We start from the raw sequence: 22456 nt of genomic DNA, 5'->3' as shown, positions 1-22456 counted from the left end.
TAACTTTCAGACTCAGTTTTTTGTGTGTGGTTTGTTATAAATATTTGACAAATATATTTAAGGAACATGATAAGCAGTGATAGTCAAAGGTTCGAATCCCAGACTTGTGATTTTTCAAAATATGCGTATTAGAAATTGATTATTACTTGCTATAACGCCACAGGGAAAAATAGTGAGGAAGCCTACAATCCTGAGAGTTCTTTCAAAAGTTGTCAAGGATGTGTGAAGTGCAGTAACTCGAACTTGGTCATCGCGGTGGACTATGGACTAACTCCTCTCTGATGTGTGCCCAGTAGAAGGACAATAATGAGTTCACAGCGATCCAATAGTGAAAATGAAACAGTGTCCAGTCCAATAGTGAAGTGAAAATGAAATATTAGGACACTGATTGGTTTGTTATACAAATTTCTCTAATATTGTTCATAAATATGCAGATGAAAACGATATAAACAAATGCCTTTCTAATAGCACCACTCAGTCTTCGGCGACTGGCCTGCCAAACGCACTACACTGCCAATGAAAATTCCGAGTAAAAATATACGGGGTGAATTTTCAAATGTGTGTGTATGGATAGTCGAATATGAAACTGAGGATTAGGTAGTGGAAGAAAAGATTTACGGGGCCGATATTAATATAAAACTGTATAATTTAAACTCTTGTCGGTATTGTACGAAGTACATTTTGAAAAATACACATTTCTATTATTACTTCATGGACAATGGCGCACGGATTGAACACTATCGCACAACAATCCATCCCCAGCACAGGGACATAAAAATGTTTATTTCATTTATTAAAATCATTATTGACACTTTTCCGGCAAGTCAAAAACTGAACAATTATGTTAAAGAAATTTCAAAAGAACTGAGCACCATTCCCACACAAATTACGTAACTCGCCTCACCTTCTCAGTAGTGGCTTTTGGAAATTTCATCTAGAGGTGCAACATTTAAGTTTACGCTCAAACTTTTTCTTTTCGCTTTGAAAATTGCGCTAAGTAACCTTGTACAGTTTATCGCCAGTTTAACTCAAACCAAATTCTCTCTGCCAATTAACGTGTACGTAACATTTTATGTAAACGCGCTTTTTTTATAATATAGGAGTAGCAGACGAGCAGTCCACCTGATGGTAAGTGGCTACTGCCGCCCATGGACATCTGTAATCAACCCCAGATAGGATTAGATATTCCTACCTGAGGTCGGCTACAGATGCTAAGGGTGTGGTAAGGGAGACATACTTTTCCGAGGCGTTCAAGCTTAGTCCTCAGGGGTAGCGGCGCATCTGTGGCTGACCACATTTAGGAATCTATCCTATCTGGGATTGATTACAGATATTCATTTGCGGTGGTAGCCACCTATCACCAGATAGACTGCATGCTCGTCTGCTACTCCTATATTATTGAAAAACCTGATGGCATGTTATCACTGCCACTCATGGATATCTTTAATAAGATGAGAATCCTGCCAAGGTCGGTTATAAATGCTTTGCTATGCATCTATCAGGACTAAGTTGGAACGCCTTGTATAATCTCCCACAAATTTCTTTCTTACCACACCATGTTTTGCTTCCCATAGACATTTAACAATTTGTCATTTGTCGATTATTATAGCAAGCAAAATGGATAGATAGATTATTAATAACAAACTTAGTAGGAATGGCTTTCCCTTCAAACCAAACAACGACGCTTAATACAGTTTGCGGTCTGTTTGATCGTCTCTTCAATCCTGTTACGGACCCTATGCACATTTCAACACTGGTCATATTCCTTTAATTATCAAATAATCACAGAAACCTTTACGATCGTTAACAAACCATATCCAATTACAATTTCATCGACACCCAAAACATAACTTCCTGAAGTTTGCATAAAACATTTCTTTTACCTCCAAAACGAACTCTATTTCCATAGTAATAAAGTTTATTCAATGTCGTGTTGCATACCGTCTCTCAAAAAGGATTATGAATTCTAGGTCACCTATTCGTACCTGGAAAGCTGCGCTCGTATGCATAACAAGGGCTAAAGGTCAACATTTTTTAGAATCGAAGCAGCAAACGAGCTTGCAGTCCACCTGCACCCTTACCATGAGTTTTTACCTTTTGACAAATATGACTGTTTTGGTATTTGTTTACGTATTTGCCCATACAAATTCCAATCAGCGCCCCTAGCGTATTGTATCAGAACTATAGTGTGAATAACGTAACATTAAATGTCTAAATTGACAAAATGGTGATTTATTTTCTGTCTCTCTTTTTTTTGCGAACATGTGTGACTTGAGCACTTACTTATTGTTACGTTTACTCAGTCTACTAAGCAAATGGAACAGAATAATGGATTGAGTAAACGTAACGTACAATTGTGGGATGTTTTGAAAACTCATGGTAAGGGTACTAATGATAAGTTGTCACTGTCGCCGATCACATTTATAACTACTTAAAACAGGGATGATTTTCAGGTAGCTGGTTTTTATCCGAAATGTAATATTTTAACTCTTGTGAAAATGGTAATAATGCAAGTGAAAAAGAATATAAATACCGATGAGTTGTGCCCTCTACTTCCCTTGGCGACCAGTCGACCGTGATGCGGCACTCGCATTCACCGAATGAGCCCTCCCGAGACACTCCATGAAACTTATATTCCGTCCCGTGACTCGATCAGAGCAATTACTGTCCGATTTAAGTATATTATGACAGAAACGTCAAATTACAAAAATTGAATTTTTCCTTTATTTCATATAAGTATTTCAGCCAGTCCGAAATACTGAACAGGTAAGGGGGTCCACCTGAAACCAGAATCAGATACGTTGCCACTCCGAAGACTACTGTGATTGATATTAAACAGAACTCCAATCCTAATTGGGATTGATTACAGAAGTCCGATGATGGCGTTTATTCACCAAAAGAACGCCCTGCTAAAGACTATTTGCTACAATAGGGACTGTATGCTCATAATTTCTTTTTTTAAATGTGTATTGTGAAGTGGTGGTAGTTGAATTGACATTCAAAAAGTGCTCTGTAAAGAACCTATTTTGAATAAAAAAAAAATGATTTGATTTGAAGTAGCAAACAAGCAATGTAGTAGTAGTAGTTAAACTGGTGGTTACTGGCCACTGCCGCTCATACATATTTATAATCAACCCCAGATAAGATTAGAGTCCTACCTGATATCAGTCGCAAATTAGATGCTTTCCCTGAAGACTTAACGACTCGGACAAGTATGTTTCCGTAACCCATTAAATCAGAAAGACACAAATAATCTATTTAAGTAATAATAAAAAACTGTATTCACTCGTGTAACTATACCGTATGAATCCCGTGGCAAATTTATCGCATGGGGCCCTAAGGAAACTCGTCAGTCTTATATACATTTTTCGCTCACGGATCGTACTTTAGTTATTGTTTCTTCCTGGCGACTTTTTTTCATACACATACCAATAAATAAACATTTTTTTCGCTGATTTATGCAAATATCTAATTTTTTTAAAGTCATTTGAGCTCGCAGTCTCTAGGGCCAGGGGCCCGGTCCGGTCGGGGGCCCGTGGTATTTGGCCAGTCCTACCACGCTACAGTTACGCCATTGTATTGGAATCTACCGAAAGTATACAATACTTTCGAAACTATTAACAACGTCAGGATGGCCGAGCGGTCTAAGGCGCTGCGTTCAGGTCGCAGTCCACTTCTGTGGGCGTGGGTTCGAATCCCACTTCTGACAATTATAGAATGTAAACGGTTTCTTTTTTTTTAAGTTTGTGCAGTACGTAATTTTATTAATAATTAATGGTTTCTTTATTATTTTATTGCAAACAATATTTATTCATGCAAAACATTTTATTTCGAATTACCTTAACTAGCAAATAATTTCCACTTCTATTAGAATGAAAATTTAAAAATAGAATATAAAACAAGTGAAAAATTGATAGTTCTAGACAAACATGACTCCCTGGATATTATAAAATCGTTTTTCACAAAATAGTAACATACATTATTCTATTATTATTTTACATCTATTTCGTGTCACTTTTTCGAAAACCGTGCTAAGTATGAAATCTCACGAGTGTACAATTTCCACAAATAATAAAACGTAACGCCGTAAAAACGTAAATTGATTCAGAAGCGAAACCTATAAGTGATTCAATTACCGCTGTACGTTCAGGATCTAACGAGATCCATAAAGTCTTTATTGCTGTTTCTGTTGTTGCTAATTCGTTTCTTAAATGGAAATCTCTTTATAAATTTACACATAGACTGTATAGAATGTAGATACGAGTGCCTAAATAAATTGAAAAACAGGCGTAAATAAAAATACAAAGATTTGGAATTCCATACTATTTGTTACAAAAACAAAAAAACACTTAAAAATAATTTACTAAAACAGGAAATATTATTATGGCGATAATAAAATTATAAATGATTTTTTTTAACTCCCTACAAAATTCAATACTTATTATGTTATGAAACATACCACGAAAATGTCTCACAAGTAAATCTCATTAGAAAATGCGGCACTACAACAGGCCTTTAAAAACTACGAAATGATTATTCACTGTGTCTGCCATGTGTCTGCATTCGACACAACAAAATAATTTTACAGATTATGCCTGCTGAAGCAATGCATGCATTTTATCTATACACCGTGGTCGCATATTTCAAATTGAGGTTTTTTTAATAATACGAGTATCAAATTTTCTATTATTTTACGGATTATAATTTTGTATTAACATGCCTTATTTATATTTTAATCTAGGTTTTGTTAATTATTATGTGTGTGTAACTTTGAATACGATGTAATTCAATGACCTAATATTTTAAAAAATCAATGCGTCAAAATCAAACACATATCTTGTTCTAACGGTAAAGGAAGACACCACAAGCGACCCTTCATTTTAAGGAAAGGAGATCCACAATAATATGACTAGTTTTTAGTTTTTACTCATATATGTAGTTTATAGATATCTATCGCGACTTGTGACAGGTCAATCAATTCGGCGCCGGCCGTCGAGTCCATCGCGCCGCTAACTCGATTCCTGTACCCTTACCAGGAGTTTTTACGTTTCGACAAATATGACTGTTTTGGTATTTGTTTACGTATTGGCCCATACCATTTTCTAGTTCGGACACAATCCGCTAGGGGCGCTGATTGGAATTTGTATGGGCAAATACGTAAACAAATACCAAAACGGTCATATTTGTCGAAACGTAAAAACTCCTGGTAAGGGTACAGTGCTGCAATACAATGTCGTTACTTTGATATGCATTTATACGTACCTATAGTTTTGAGATTTTTATTGAATTGATGTTTTAAACGAGCAATCAGGCGACGTCAATGAAATGACATTGGGTTTATGTACATTTGTGATCAATCTGAAGTACCGTGCCCCGTAAACTTACCATGAGTTTTTACGTTTTGACAAATATAATTGTTTTGGTATTTGTTTACATATTGGCCCATACAATTTCCAATCAGCACCCCTAGCGGATTATATCAGACACTAAAAATTGTATGTGCTAATGTCAAAACGTAAAAACTCATGTTAAGGGTACAGGAGACGTCAGTGAAATGACATTAGGTTTATGTACATTTGTGATCAATCTGAAGTACCGTGCCCTGTTCGCGATCGACCATAAATACATTGTTACTCTTCAGGACTAAGTTCCAGCGCCAAGTGAAGTATATCTGATTTCAAGAGGGATGCCTACCAAAGATATTACTTCAAATCAAGGCATAGCAATGCTTTATTCCTGATTTAACGCAGAAACGGGTATAGTGGTGGTACTGATGCAGTCTAATAATAGGTATTTAACAATGTTGGACAGTTTTGCCGTGGGGACCAAGAATGTCTGACAGTCCAAATTTGGGGGACAAAGTTGACCAACATCGGTCAACGTTTCCCTAGTTAAATGCTTATTTAAATGTTATCTAAATATATATAACTCAAAGGTGACTGACTGACATAGTGATCTATCAACGCACAGGCCAAACCACTGGACGGATCGGGCTGAAATTTGGCATGCAGGTAGATGTTATGACGTAGGCATCCGCTAAGAAAGGATTTTGATCAATTCTACCCCCAAGGGGATTAAATAGGGGATGAAAATACTACTTCGTAACGCGAGCGAAGCCGCAGGCAAAAGCTCGTTAAATTAATAAAACTCAAAATAGTACTAACGTACCCAAAGTATTGTTTATTTGAGAACACCATGAAGACTTAACCACAAGAAGCAGTTTATAGCAAACGTAACTATATAGGTCTGTCGCAACAATTGCGATTTTATTCATAAATTCAGAAATATAGCAGATAATTTACGATCGCATTATCACGAGCTATTTATTTCAACTATCTGAGGTGGCGACACTGAATGAAATGCTTTGCATTTCATTTCCAAGATTGTATAAAGTTGCACTCTTTAACGTTTTCATTTAATACTAGCTGAGCCGGCAAACGTTGTGTTGCCATATAAATAAAAAATGTTAAGGGTGAACAATCCTCGTCACTTAGGGGTATGAAAAATATATAATAGCCGATTCTCGGACCTACTGAATATGCATATAAAATTTGGTGAAAATCGGTAAAGCCGTTTCGGAGTACCTACGGTAACTAACATTGTGACACGATAATTTTATATATAAGATTACATTTTAGATACTCGTAGCTCGACACTAGGATGCCTTTATGATGAAAGCCGTTAATACCATAGATATATTATATCCTACTGACGTGTGTATACACACAATAAACATACCAACGCGCAGACCAAAAAAAAAAGAAAAAAGGAAATCATAATTTAAATATTCATCTGTCAGGAAACAAATCAGAAGCGTGGACTAATATAGTGTATCCTCTGCTACATGGGTCATCATACATGCGTTATTAAATAATCAATTTTAACCATTGTTTGCCTGCCAAAATTATTGACAAATTTCCTACTATTATAGGCAAAAGTTGGTTTATAGCGGACTACAATGCAGGAGAATTCTTAGTGGTTTTATTCAAGAAATACTCTCGCCATTCTATTTATAAATATAGCACTAGATTCTACTTCTGTAATTTAAAATATAACGGGAAACATTTCCTTCACTATTCTACTACTCACACAGACTCAGTTGATAGGATGTGATCCTTACGTTTTATGTGCTGTCACGTTATATATTACTTGACAGTAATGCCGTAGTGCCATTTGTGCCATTCCACACCTTCACGCAATAGCCATCTACACACGCAGAAGGAAGAGACAAGGTAAAGATTCAAGGAGTCAAGTGGAAAACGTATCGAATGGAATGAAATAAAATCGTAGAATAAGTTATGAGCGAGCAGCAGTTTTTCTTGGCGTTTCGTTTAATATTTATAACGTAATCAATTGTTTCCGTGAAAATGTCGTAGGGTACGTTGTTCCCAATAGTAACAATGGTGAGTTTTTTATTTGAACATGATACATAAGTAGGTATACGACTACATATATATCATGACAGTGTTGTGTTCATTTCTGCCAGAGATTTCACATAGGCATATAGAGTGGACATTGTCAAGATATTAATTTAAAACTTTGAACACCGTTTCACACTTACACCATCTCGGAATGATAAACCTTTAACATACCTATATTTTAGTACGACTCATTACCAATTAGTAATAACCGGTGGATAACACTTGTTCTTCCCATGTCCAGTCTATTACTACTTTGATTTGGTTTGGCTCCAAAGATATTCTGATACGATGGTAGGTATTTCATCGAGATCATTTTTGTACTATTCATTGATGCAGGGATTATTACTATTCAGTCAACGATGACGATAAAAATATCCATTAATCATAAAACTATATTTATGAAAGTAAATATTTTTTTTAATTCACGACTTCGTTGAAGTTGAAAGGACTAAGGTCCATTCTATTAGCGACACCGCGAAAAGGATGCATATAATGTTAAGATTAGCTCACAAGAATGAATAATAATAATACATAATAATATATATCTATGTACATATGAGTAAATCATGTTCATATGATTACGCATAATCAATTATTTCTATTTTTAGCATATAACTTATTACTGAATAAACTATTATCCAGTATACTTGTATTATTTCTCGAGGTTTTCCTTATTTTTAGGACAAAATTGTTACGAGGCAAACCAAGCAAATACTCATAGATATTTTAGGTATAATTTCATTATATCGAACACAACAAAATATACCTATAAACGTATCATACTTCATAATTATATGATTTTAGTGGGTCGATATATCGGCAAAGAAATTAAAAAACCGCATATCGTGAGTACCCGTTACATAATAAAATTTAAAATCATTGTTTGTAATGGTTTAGTTAAAACCAAGTTAAGGTTAAAGGTCGCCCTTCCGCGGCGCTGTGGTTTACGTTTACCACACGAAAGGGATATATATACCTACTTACGTAGCTAAATTGAGTGATAACGTCAACTATTTAATAAAATCTTAATTTATTTTTATATAAATATATAGTTACTAACATGGAGTGTGAAGTAAAGGGGTAACTGCTACAATTGGTTTATAGTGGTCCTACGATTGACAGATAAGTTTGTGCTCCTGAAAATTAATTTGAAATTCTTCTTATATTTATACAAGATTCACCACTTCAAATTTAAACATATTAGCACTGTTAGAACATTAACAAAAACGTGGCAGTAAAAATACTAGAACCACGAAGAGCTCTACCAGCTAAAATATACATTAATACGGTTTTTATGTTACTTAAACATTTATGTGGAAGCCTACCGCAGCGATAGAAATCATACAGATATAATATATTCAAATAAAAATAAAATGACCTCAAACCTTCAAGACATTAAAGTTACATAACATGTCACTATCAAACTTTTTACATACAAACATAATAATTTAAATTAATATAATTTAAGGTTATAATTTTAATTAATTACTTTGCAAATAAAATATTAGGCACAGCAAGCGCATATTCACTTATTTTACTTCGATTAAGTTAACTAAACAAATCAGTTTCTCTTTTGAAACTTTTTGCAGAGTGTAAAGTTAACCGCTAATGCTGTGGTTATAATTGACCTCGGAAGCTTAAATGTTTGTATTCGTTTTTACCCTTTAGCATTTTGCGGGTAGCGCTCTATTTTCTCGATTTAAAACATTTTTGTTGATCTGGTATTCAATGTATGTGTTATTTATGTTTTAGTATTCATTTTAGGTGGTACAACCCTTTGTAGTATGACTCCAAAGATGTAAGCAGTGTAAAGCGCTGCTGTATTCTGGAAGGGTGTAAGGCAGTGGTAGTACGGATCTGTTGCCAACCTCATAGAAATCGAATTTTATTAGGGTTTGGTTATAGATGTCCAATGTCCATGGGCGGCAGTAGCTTCTTATTATCAGTTGCACTGCATGCTCGTTTGCTCCTTCAATATTAAAGAAAATAGTAGAGGTAATAATAATTGCAAAGCTGTTGATTACTATTACAGGAAAAAAATCTCTTTACCACACAAAAATATATAAGAACTAGCTGACCCGGCAATTTACGTTGTGTTGCCATATAAATAAAAAAATGTTAAGGGTGAACAACCCTTAACATTTGGGGGTATTTTCACTTGGGGGTATGAAAAATAAATAGTAGCCGATTCTCAGACCTACTGAATATGCATATAAAATTTGGTGAAAATCGATAAAGCCGTTTCGGAGGAGTACGATAACTAACATTGTGACACGAGAATTCTATATATAAGATTAAATCTTTACCATAACAAAGAGACTTTTTATTTCGAAAACAATAAGCTTTTAGCGGCAAGTTCGTAATTACAAAAGTTATTTAATTGAGATTAATAGTACGCATTCAAAGGTCAGATCCCTGTTACATAATAACAAATAAAAATAACACTCATCATCCACGAATAACATTGACCTTTAAAAGGTTCTTATAATAAATGTATTGTCACCGAAATGACCGACAAACCCGTTTGCTAATTTACAACCTCAGAACAAAACACAAAGATTTGTTACATAGCCTCGTGAACTATTAAAGCATTGAATTCTGCGGATTTATACAGTATATGAATTTTGGATAGAATTGTCGCTTATGTGTATGAAATAAGTATGAAAATATGAACGATCAAAATACTTCTATATTATCTATGTATGGTGACCGATACAACTTAACTTTACTATGCTAAATCAATTTAAAGGCAAAAGTTTTGTTATTTAGCAAATTCCATCATTTGGACGCGACAGTTCAATTAGATTTTTATGTTGTCTGTCGACTTATTTTCCAATTCTATTAATAGTAATAAAATGAGTTCGATGGACATTAATATTCAATATTACTGAAAGTTATGTTCAATTTGGCTAATGTTTGGGAAAAACATGTAAAAACCATGTTTCAGAAAATCACTCCTTTACGTTGTCGGATACTTGGAAAAATGTAAGCATTAGGGAATCTAAAGGGATATAAGGGTTGGTTTCTCACATAAGTCAAAGTTGTGCTTTAATAAAATATTCCACAAGACAATCTCTCCCTCTGTTAGTCTGAGTTCAGAACCATACTTTAGATGTGTTGATTGGAAACGGCGAACGGTACCCGTAAGTATTTACGAGCAAAATTTTTATTGTTTTATTTATTTTATAATCAACTTATTAAGAGCACCTAATAATTTTATATATTAGGTATTAGGATTGCATTTATATTGCCTACTAAACTCCGAAACGACTCGAAATTGTTCAAAGAAATTTTGTAAGTAAGTATAAATATTATAAATTAACTATATACCACTCGAAATTCTATCTAAAGAAGATAAATATTGAAACAAGGAGTTCTAAAATATTTATTTAAACTTAATCGTCATCAAAAAAGTTATTTACTGCCCAATTTCTATTTACATATAGATATGAAAACCAATATTTTGCATGCATTGCACCACACTCGAAAACATTGTTATCATACCAAGCGGCTGGATTCTTAAAATAAATGAACTGTATCAATAGCTATTGCTCCGTACCATACGTAACATAAATAACATATGGCCATGACTCTTTATAACCTTATATAAACACATTTAGTTTGTACCTGCGGTTGGGAATCAATTGAACTCGTATCCACATTTTAGATGAGATTTTATCTTTCTATCAGCAGTTATTTTATCCATATGTTATGTTAAACGGGCGTTTAATCCCGCCATACTATAATTATACGAGTACTTATTGATGCCTTAAGACAACAGTTTCAAGTGATACTGTTCAGATTTAAATAGATAAATGTGGTAGATAAAGTGAGTGTTTTGCACGAAACGTACCAGCTTGAAGTATAAGTAGGGATGAATTTATGGGCAACCTTATGTAGGACTCAAATCCTAATTGCAGATGACAGATATTACTTATCACCAGATAAAATGTATGCAGCTTTAAAAAATATCCGAAAGTTGCAAAACTACTGAATTGATTTGAATAATCACATTACATGCTATGAATAGGCAATGATCTTATTTAATACGTATTTTATCATTACCTATGTATCTACCCGTAGACGTAGGATTATTAAAACCTTTCATTTCAGCAATTTTGAAACTCCACCAGAGGATGGCCATCACAGCGGACACCGAAAGCAATTTTGTCGTATCTCGAAAAAAATATAATGAAAAGAGTATTGGAATTTTTCGCTACACGACAAAATAACAGGCGTCGAGTCACGTAGGCGAACTAGAACGTAACACAACACGATTAATGTAGTTACATCTACAAATGTAGCTAATATGTAGCTACATCCACAAATGTAGCTTTGTTAACTTTCCGCTGTCAGGGGCTACGCGCTTCGGCGTGTATTTGAACACGCGCGTCTCGAAAAGTGACGCGAAATTCTATTTACGCGGAACAGTTATGCTGCATTATTTGAAAGTATTTCACTACTGTCATTACTACTGCTACTACTGCAACTACTATTACTAATACTCGTATTAGTGCTAAAAGTGTTACTGCCATCACTAGGACAATGACGTAAAGTTCTATTGACGCGCAAAATTGTGCTGAAACATTTGAGTCTTTTACTACTATCACCACTAGTGATACTTTGAATAATACTATGTTGGTACGAATACTGTGAAGTGTGAAGTGAAATTCTATTTACGGAGAAAAGTTTTACCGCAGCTTTTGAAAGTATTTTATTGTTACCACTTCTGTACTGTTGCTATCCTGTCCACTAGCCAATACGACTAGTACTCCTTTTAGATTCTATTTATTCCCTCCATTGCATCTTTCGAAGGTTAATGAAGTACTATAAACATTTATCTTACTTCCATCACCACTACTAGTACTACTGCTGCTGCTGTTTTTTAAAAGTCGTTATTCTGAAAATAATTTCACGATTATTTAGTATTAGTTTTTAGTCATCTCTAATCTAGCAGTCGACAGAAACTTCGGTTTTCATTTGGCACATTTGTCAGTAACACTGCAATGAGGTTCGCATCTCAGAATTCTCGACCTTTACAAAGTGCAAAGTGAAATGAATTTTACATTTTCGCCACCAAATTACGTATGTATGTAAAGCACAGATGCTTCCTTCCCTCGTACTTAAAAAGTTGAAAGATTTTAGTTTTGAAAATGTCTTGAATAATACGACTTTTAGTTTTTAACTACGAAATAGTCGCAATATGCATTAAATCTAAACAATTGGTAAACATAATATTAGATGATTGCGCAGCATGTTTCTCATTTAAATTTATTTTCTACTTTTTAGTAGTATGTCAAAAACGTATACTTGTTTTTTTTTTTACTTTCTTGTCTAAAAGTATGCACACTCCAAATGTGAATATTTATTATTTCTATTGTTAAATATATATTTATTGTTATATTGTTACCCCACTACAGAGGGTAATGTTATTCGAGCGTATATACTCGTATGTCTCATTCCTTGGCACGACACATCTCAAGCGGCTACACGGATTTTAATATATTTTTGAGATGTCGTTGGATTCATCTAAGTTGTGGAAGTGAAATTACTTCCCTTGTTATTTTACTTTTAATTTTAATTTTTTCTTTTTATAATAATTAATAATTTGTATATTATTTTTTGTAGCTTATCAGGAAAGAAGTATAAAATGGATTTCTGGAATCTTCTTTGTAACTTATTAGAAAATGGATTGCAAAATTCCAGAACAGACAATACTCAAAACGTGTGGATAAAAACGTGAAAAACTAAGACATTTTTCTTTATTGTTCCCGATCGATGCATTACTACAAGCACGATTGGACTAACTTTTGTTCGATCCCGATCGGAACATATTGCATTCCGGACACTACTTCCAGTAAAGAAATACCTACTTTGTACTAGAATTCTTTTGTGCATTTCGTCTAGGTACCTTTAATAGTACTATTGCAAAGTTTTTGAGAACACTAAGTTTAACAAAACTTTCCTTATTAAAGAAGCACGTGCTAGTTAATTTGTAATACACGCATAAAAATAAAACGAGGAAGTAAGAAACGCATTTCAGTATTGATTATATTTGAGTATAGTATTGAATTATATTTGAACCTGCTACCACCACTATGGCCGGACCGCGATGTTTCACTTCACTATTGAAGCATTTGAAAATTAATTTCTAACACCAACATAAAAATAAATAAAAGTTAAAATAAGACATTCATGGGATTTGAACCAAGAACCACCAAAGTGGCAGTACTCAAACAACGGAGCCGATATTCATACCAGTGGGTTATCAGTTGTTGTTGTTGTTGCCTTTCAAATTGCCGTACTATTAGAATTCCCAATACTCTAAGGAACACACAGGAAGGTCTGTTGTCAACCGATTTCTATTCCTGGAACAATCATAGTTACGAACCAAACGACGCAAATACTCGGTCACTGTTTGTGATGCGGTATTTACATTGTAGTCAGTCGTGCTGCTACGTCATCGGAACGAGTTACGTATACAGATCTGGTAAATCTAAGGGGTCTTCTATACGAGCGACAGTCCGCACTGGCGACTGTCGTCAGCAACCCATGATAAAACATGATCGTGAAACGCGATTGTGGTTTGTCGTCAGCAACGGCCTGTCGTCAGCGACGGTCGTTGCTGACGACAGGCCGTTGCCAGCAGTCGTCAACGATAGCCAGCAACTGTTGTCGGTTAGCAACTGCTAACGATAGTCGACGACACTCAGTGACAGTTATCAGCATTTGCTGTCGGTCGTATGTTATTTTAGGATCTTAGGAAACCGCGTAGGAAACTATATGGAACTCTATAGAAACCTTCATGGTTCGACATAGAAAGGACCACGGCCACTATTTCTACATTATTATAGTAATGTCAAACTCTGCTCAGATTTGAATAGTCGGATAGAAATAGAAGGCGTTTCTTTGTTTTCAGAATAAGCAAATTCATATTGACTGAATATTCGTCTACTTGAATTTCTTTAAAAAAATGCATTCTGGCTAAATTATTGTAACGTTATAAATATAAATGTGTTAGCTAATTTGTTCATGAGAAAAAGTTACTTTTTGTATTTCTTTTCAAGAAAAGCGAGTTATACTTTTATATGCAAAGCTAAAGGCACATATGTAAGACAGACTTTTCCGAGGCGTTCTAGCTTAGTCCTCAGGGGTAGCGGAGCATCTGTGGCCGACCTCAGGTAGGAATATCTAATCCTATCTGGGGTTGATTACAGATGTCCATGGGCGGCAGTAGCCACTTACCATCAGGTGGACTGAATGCTCGTCTGCTACTCCTATATTATAAAAACAAATGTAAGGGGATCGCCTCGTAAGACATTTCCTAAGAAAAAATAACTCTGCCCTTTATCCATTTGACTTAGACCATTAGTCCTCTGTCTTAATACCGTCGGTCGCAGACTTCGGCGATATTAGTCACGGGCACAAATCCATTTATAATTTCTAATCTTTTTTTCATGTGCACTCAGTATTTGTCATAGACTTAGTTTATTCTGCTATGGTGTATGAAATCTTGTGGGTACATACATACAAAGACTATAATTTAGATACAATTTACTTCGTAATGTTTAATATTCAATTTGATATCATTCAATCAATGTTCAAAATTACTTATTTATAACATGGAGAGCAATTATGTTATTAGGGTATGTAATGTAGGCTGTATATAATGTATATGTATAATGTTAAATGACGGATATTTCACAAATAAGGCTGAGCGCTCACAAATAAGCTGTTACATTTAGCTAGTTAGTAACATTCTAGGTTCACTATTTTTTTTTTTATTCCTATGGCCGACCTCAGGTAGGAAACTAATCTTATCTGGGGTTAATTACAGATATTCGTGGGCGGCAGTAGCCACTTACCAACCGATGGACTGCATGCTTGTCTTCTCATATGAGTAGATAAAATATTTGATAAAAAAATATGATAATAGGCATAAATTGGTTAAGATTTAATATGACAAATAGGTAGTGGTTAATGCGACTGTTAAATTGCTCGACAACCATTTAGTATGTATGGTAGTACGACTGCTGGTAGATTTTACGAATAAAATGAAACAAGTATCGCTCGTCTGTCACTCAAGCAACAAATTTGACGATCAGTCACTTGTTTTACCGACAGGATAGTCCACGCAGCTATCACTAATACGATAGTACCCAATGTGAGGTCACCCTTAGGATAATGTTAATGTTCGTTAATGTATGTTGAATTATGTATCTAACAGAGTAGTGGTACTAATTGTGAATCATTTTAGGCTATTATTTTAAAGCTCATACTAGAATTTCCTATGTATTGGGTACGCACAAAGACTATCAAACATAGTAGTTCCAAAAAGTATAATTTCATTAAACATTTAATTTTACGATCATTGGTATCGAACCGAATCCCTAGAGTAGACTAGTATAATAACTAATACATTACAATGTGACTATTTGTACAGGTACTGGACTAATAAATTATATTTATTCGTACATTTATTCAATTTTTTTTTAATATATTTATTCGTACATTTATTCAATTGGTTAGGTTAGGTTTTTTTTTTTAAATTGATTTCGAACGTGCTGATGGCGATCGACGTCATTTATTGATGATGATTGAGCTTAGTTTCTAAAATCGATCGGTAGAGCCGTTTAAAAGTTATTAAAAAAAAAATTTCAAAAAAAAATTTTTTGTAGTTTTTTTGAGATTTCTCAAAATCTACCGGTTCGAATCGGATAATAATAAATTGTTTGTCCAGTACCCGTATTAATAATTATAAATTGTTCATACCGTACCTGTATTAATAGACTCAGCCAATACATTATGCCGATTTCCAATTTTATTTTTTATTTATATTTGTATGATCATTACATTAAAAATAGAGAGTTCTCTAGCTGTTCAAAGTATTTTTCGAATTATTCAAACACCAAACATCAACATTGATATTTGACAATTTCCTCATACTAGTCATTGTCAATTTTCGATCTATGATAGATAAAAAATAGTTAAATTGGTAATAACAGCCGATACTAGAAATTATTAAACGATCTTTGGTAAGTTGATCGTTGGCAAGATAACGATAGATTAAGTATTAATAGCCAGCGTTAAACAGACTTGAGTGGATTGATTAGAAACTACTTTGTACGACGCGGTCATGATTATTGCTCGTTACTCGAAGTGGTGAACGACCACTTAAATCATCAGTAAACGATGATACACTCGCTCAGGGTCATCCACGATTAGCTGGCATGTACAATTATAAAGATAGAATCCTCTGTGGTTCATCTCTAGCGGCACCACCGCCACACCTATTTCTGGCTATTAACATCAGCGTTAAACGTTTTTAAGTTCCGTTATGAGGGGTATGGGTAAGGATGAATTCTTTTTTCGAGGCGTTCCTTAGTTCACAGAGGTAGCGGCACATGTATGGCAGACCTCAGGTGGGAATCTATTCTTGTCTGTGTTGGAGATGTCCTGATTGCAAATGTCCATGGGCGGCAGTAGCTACTTAACATCGGGTGGACTGTATGCTCCACGACTACTTCTTTATTACATTTAGTATATATTTTAATGTGGAAGTAGACAGCTATTTGTGGGGTTTTGTGGAAAAGGCGACCGTCTTAGTTGACAAGAGTGGTGACACTTTTCTGATCGGCACCACATAGAACTTGTGTTCTATATGGGGTTAGTTACAGATGTTCATGGGCGGTACTGACTCCTTACCGTGGTGGGCTGCATGTTGGCTTACTTCAACCCAATAAATAAAAAGAACGAACCGCGTTTAAGTAATCAACGTAGATCGTGAATCTAGTGAATATACAAATAGGACAAAATCCTACTTGAAGTTAATTATCTTGAAGTTAATGAGCTTCTTCCCTTGAGAGCTAAGTTGAACTCTATGTAGGTACATAGGTAAGTATGTATGCTTTCCACGCCGCATAATTCATATCAAACTAAATAGTTATAAATTGCCGCTAAAACAGAAATATTGGTGACACAACTATGAAATCAATAAGAGATTCAACATTTTAGGTATATAATTTATAAATATCTATTTTTTTCCAGATACAATCCGTGCAAGTTTACGAATGAAACTTACATTTTAATTAAACAACAATACATTTAATCGTAAGAATATAAATATGTAGCGATAATTAAATCCAAAATAATTAGTAAGAAGATGAATATTTTATAGGAAACCTGCATTTGAAATATTTCATTGTGGGTAGATCGCTAAATCCCAGCTGAAATTGAATGCGGTCACATATAAATAGCACGTGTGGCCTATTTCTTTAAAATATACCTTCTTATCGTGGATTTGAAACTGATGCAACCAATTTTATTATAATAATAAATTAGATTTTCTTTTAATGTGCTTCATCGTTTTAATATCATAATTTTAATTTATATTTTATTGGGATTATTAATTACTTTTTTCGGAACCTAATCTATTAATTATGTTTTTACTTATTTTAGAGTATAAATAATTGTATCATATTTTTGTATTATGGCATAATTCTGATTACAATATTCCTGATTATTGTAATAACCCAACATAAACATACTTCTATCAAGATATGTTATACTGAATATTGCTTAAAATCACGTTATCTTAAGCAACTACACAATTCAATAAAATAAACAGTGTGATAGAATACGTTCCAAACTCTACATACCTGAATCGGGGAGCAGCTTTCCTTTCAGCTCTACGTCGCTCTCCGCGGAAGTAGCGCCGTAGTTCTTGTACGTTTTGCCCGAAGGCTCTTCAAACTTCGTCACCTTGAAGCGTTCAGACATATTGAAACACTACACTTACACTAACACTAAAGGTTACACACACACTTAACTGTCGCACACTTACACAATACACTTATTACTACGACAGATAAGGATAGAGTTACACTCTGACACTCATGATATGTCCACGGATATGTCCACTAAACTTAGATACGTATGTAGATATGTCTCAGAAAAGCGTTTATTACATAGTTGAGATATGAAGTATCACATGTCGTCCATTCTGCAAACAAAAACCCACGAAAACGTGAAGTGGCTGTGCATAAGAACACCTTTGCACAATCCTTCGGAAAATTAAAATAGCAATATAAATAATTGAACGTAGGAGAAAATTAACGTAATTAAAAAATATTTTTACTTTTGAATAATATTTAAAATAAGTAGAAAATAATTTTGAATTAAAAATAAACAAAATGCGATTTGTGCGTCGATTATTTTCGGTTTTCAATTATTTAACTTTTTATTGTTTGTGCGATTGTCAAAAAAGGTCGATTCTATTATTATTTTAAGTGGCATTTCACGCATTTTCACTCGGCAAATTGATAGGAAAATCACTATTACGTGACTCGCGCGCAAATTTCAACTTCCGTTACTCTTAAAAACTTTCAGAAGCATACAAATTTTACCGCGAAAGGGTTATTAATTTTAACCAATTCAACTAAATCAAAACTAATTTAATATGATACAATTTAAGAATTTATTTGACTTAGAAACATTTTTGTTTGCGAGTTGTCCGATTGTAATTAAATGAGTTGTCCGATTAATTTTAAGCATAACTAATTATCACACGTATAATGCTAAATTGTGTTTTTTTTAACAAATCTTTTGGTAAATGAGGTACTTAATGACAACCGCAGATTTGGCAGACGGCCAGAACTTTAGGTGTAAACTTTAGCAGTATTTCTTAGATTTAGACGCCTACTTGGTAAATTCCATCTACAATTGCCATCGTTGCATAGAAGCAAACAAATATTGAATAACTGTATTTATGTGTAGTGCATGAGTGAATAAAGTCTCGAAGCACTTTTAAATTTTGAAAAACATATAAAATTAAACTTTTACTTATAAATATTAAAGCGTTAAATAGCAACAGTTATTTTACTACATATCTGTAACAAATAAAAAAATCCTATTTATTTTTAATGCTGGTATAATAAAAAATAAAGTATATTTTTCAGAAATTAGTATACCTGAATCTGTATAGTATTTCATTGTAGGTATTATTGACGTATATCCACATCACAAATGTACCTATGTGTCAAATTCACTTTTAGTTTACCGTAAAAATTGTTAGAAAGAATCTTAAAGCCTACCCGTATAAAATATTTACGAGGACGTAAGTACAAGACTTACCAAGTCGTACATATTTTATATCACTTCCGACAAGAAAAAGCCTCTAATGAACAAATGTCGTGGCAACATCGCAATGCAGTTAAACAGTAAAAAGGTAGTTGAACATGTAAAAATTGGCCAAGTGGGAGTCGAACTCGCAGGTAGTGGGATCCGTATCACAAAATTTTAATTTATTTTTATTTTTAGTATCTGTTATCATAGATGTATATGCAGCCATAGATGTACTTACGTATTGTGAAAATTTGAACTGTCTACTTATTACGGTTCAATAAAACTTAGAAAACCAGCGGTTTCTTGTATAGTGATCCTCATTTATTTTCAAGATTTGTGTATTTTTATTATTTGTTGTCATAGTGACAACTGTTAGACGTACTGTTAAAAAATCCAAGGATCTATTACGGTTCAAGAGATAGAGTCCTGAGTCAGATGAACAGACGGACAGACATCAGAGACTTAGTAAGAGATTCCGTTATTACCAATCGGGTATGGAACCCTAAAAAATGAGGTAATTTATTGAAATGTCCACCTGGCCCGCGAAATTGCCAGTTACAGTGGAAATTACTCGCCACCACTTCAATTTGCGCTTCGAATTAGTTTCTAAGTTGCTGTGTAGAGTAAGTCTACTGATGGCGGGTAACAATTATTTCACAATTAGCTAGTTTTAGATATTAAAAGATTGAATTTAGATTAAAAAGATATTATTTTGTCCTGATATTTCAAAGATTTCAAAGATTTATTGATCATCATATACCTATATACTATTGATATTGATATTGTCTTTTCAATATGCATTGATTGTTAATATCTAAAAGTAGAAAGATAGTGTAACTTTCTACTTTTATATATTAACAATCATTAATTGATTAATGATTTATTAATTAAATTATTAAAAAATTGAAATTATCTATTTTAAAATTGTCCGTCCTAACAATATACAGGGTGTCCTTCGCCAATTTAAAGGGTGCCCCTCAACTCAAACATAAAGGCATTATTATTAGATGCCTATTATATTATTAGATACAATTATTATTGAATCTTTATTAAACCGGTTTACAAAGAGAGAGGTAATAAATCCAGGCCTACCCCAGCTCTGAGTAGAGATCCGTGCCCAGCAGTGGAATATTATAAAATTTTCAGCTACACTCTTCACAAAAACCCTCCACTGCACACGTCTTGTTGAAGACTTTCAAATATTCAACACGTAGCTCAAAGTAAGCAATATTTGAAGTCTGAAAATGCAACAACTTTTCAGTTCCAGCGGAATATTTCCCAGTTTCCTGCGCTCTTTTCCGATACTTTTGTAATGAGGTGGTGATAGCGATGGAACTAAATTAACTACGTGTTGTGATCGTTTCGTAATAACCAACTATGTGGGCAAATTGGGTTTAGGATCACTATAAACCTTTCACTAAAACATCGCGGTATATAAAAGTTCAAAATATTTATTTACGTGTTACATTATTGAATTTGAAATGTGTGGAAGTTATGTTTATCTAGATTCATATTTTAAAATGTATTTATCTGTATTGTATATGTATCTAATTTGTTTAGATCATACTTAGTCACGTTTTCTAAGCTATGATACATGAAATGACATCATAGTAAAAACAAGAGCATATTTTACTGTCAGGTTTACTATCAGGATTTCCTTTAATTTACATTTTAAATAAAAACAGAAGCCGATAAATATCATTAACCATTTACGGTATGAATTTCCAATTTTAATAAGCCGAAGTTACCTCCATTTTCATTCTCATTACGTGCCCTCTGTCTCAGAATCGCAATCTTACAATCGAATTTAGATCTTTCGTCAGATAAATTAGATTCCAACGAAATAAGGCATTTAAATTTCCAATAAAGTGCGCATTTGAGAGAATTACACTGTAGAAAATACTTAGATACGCCGATTTGCTTTTTTCAATTACATTCTTAGCATTTACGGGAAAATATTCACGTTATCGAGGCTGTTATTTGTCTCGGACCAGGTAGTCCGAGACTAATTCTATTTAATAAATAATAAGTTGTTTGTAAATTCATGTTCTTTTTCTTGATAATGTGCCTTGTGCTTGATAAGGCATATATGCCGTCTATATGTGTCGTCGTCAATCATTATTGTCCCACTACTAGGCTCGGATCTCCCCAGACTAAGGACTTAGATTGTAGGCCACCGCGCAAGTGCGAATTAGCAGACTTAAGACAACTTTGTGATTTTTTTTTTCAAACTTACAAGCGAGCGATCGAAGCGATCTCCAACGATGTTTTCTCACCGTATAAGCAAGTTTTAATTAATTTCTAATACGCAAAGAGACAACAAACATCTATAATTAATCCTGATTACCTGTTGAATCAGTTAGAAACCTGCGGAAGGCCACGGATGCGTTCCTACCCCTGAGGACTAAGATAAAACTTTTCATAATTATAAGTTTCTTTAACACCTGTTACTAGAACAAAGAAACTTGACACCGCTATTATGAGGCAGATATAAAAAATGTTGTAAAAGGAACAATGTTACTTTCCTTCCGATAATAAACCTTTTAATTACTGGAAGATTTTCACATTTACTACAGTTGAAAACTGAACGTTTAAAAGTTTCTACATTGTTTTAATCGCGAATAACAGCACGACTCTAACGATCTACGAACTTCGAGAGTAGGGTTGACACTATTCAAATATACTAATAATACAAACCAAAAATATGTTTAAATACTAATAATTAAAATAACTGTATTATTAGTATATAGTGCCATTTAAAGAAATTAAAAATATACTTTAATATTATAACGCGTTATATGAGAAAGCATACCCTTCAATCTGAACACAGTAGCGTTACATTCTTGTTTTAAAACAGTCACAATACAATTGGTAAAAGTCAACACTGTGGTCAATACCTACAAACGCTGTCA

The 22456-nt window shown here is 33.9% G+C and overlaps 1 protein-coding gene and 1 non-coding gene across 8 annotated transcripts in view; one reads left to right on the top strand and one right to left on the bottom strand.

Moving 5' to 3' along the window:
• Positions 1–22456, bottom strand: part of kcc (solute carrier family 12 member kcc) — a 479479-nt gene that overhangs the window by 447965 nt on the left and 9058 nt on the right. For all 7 annotated transcript variants that reach the window (XM_073084338.1, XM_073084401.1, XM_073084393.1 and 4 more), the window contains exon 2: positions 18080–18423. In XM_073084338.1, coding sequence (XP_072940439.1) covers positions 18080–18200 — 121 coding nt within the window. In that variant the 5' untranslated portion in view covers positions 18201–18423. The remainder of the gene's footprint in view (positions 1–18079; positions 18424–22456) is intronic.
• TRNAL-CAG (transfer RNA leucine (anticodon CAG)) lies at positions 3626–3709 on the top strand. Its single transcript has one exon. It is a non-coding gene; the product is annotated as a tRNA-Leu (tRNA).

The sequence above is a fragment of the Epargyreus clarus genome, unplaced genomic scaffold (genome assembly GCF_041222505.1).
Source record: "Epargyreus clarus isolate Ecla_fem2 unplaced genomic scaffold, WU_Ecla_fem_2.2 ptg000003l, whole genome shotgun sequence".
NCBI classification, from domain to species: domain Eukaryota; kingdom Metazoa; phylum Arthropoda; class Insecta; order Lepidoptera; family Hesperiidae; genus Epargyreus; species Epargyreus clarus.
Note: the sequence above shows the minus strand (reverse complement) of the source record. Positions and strands in the feature narration are given on the sequence as shown.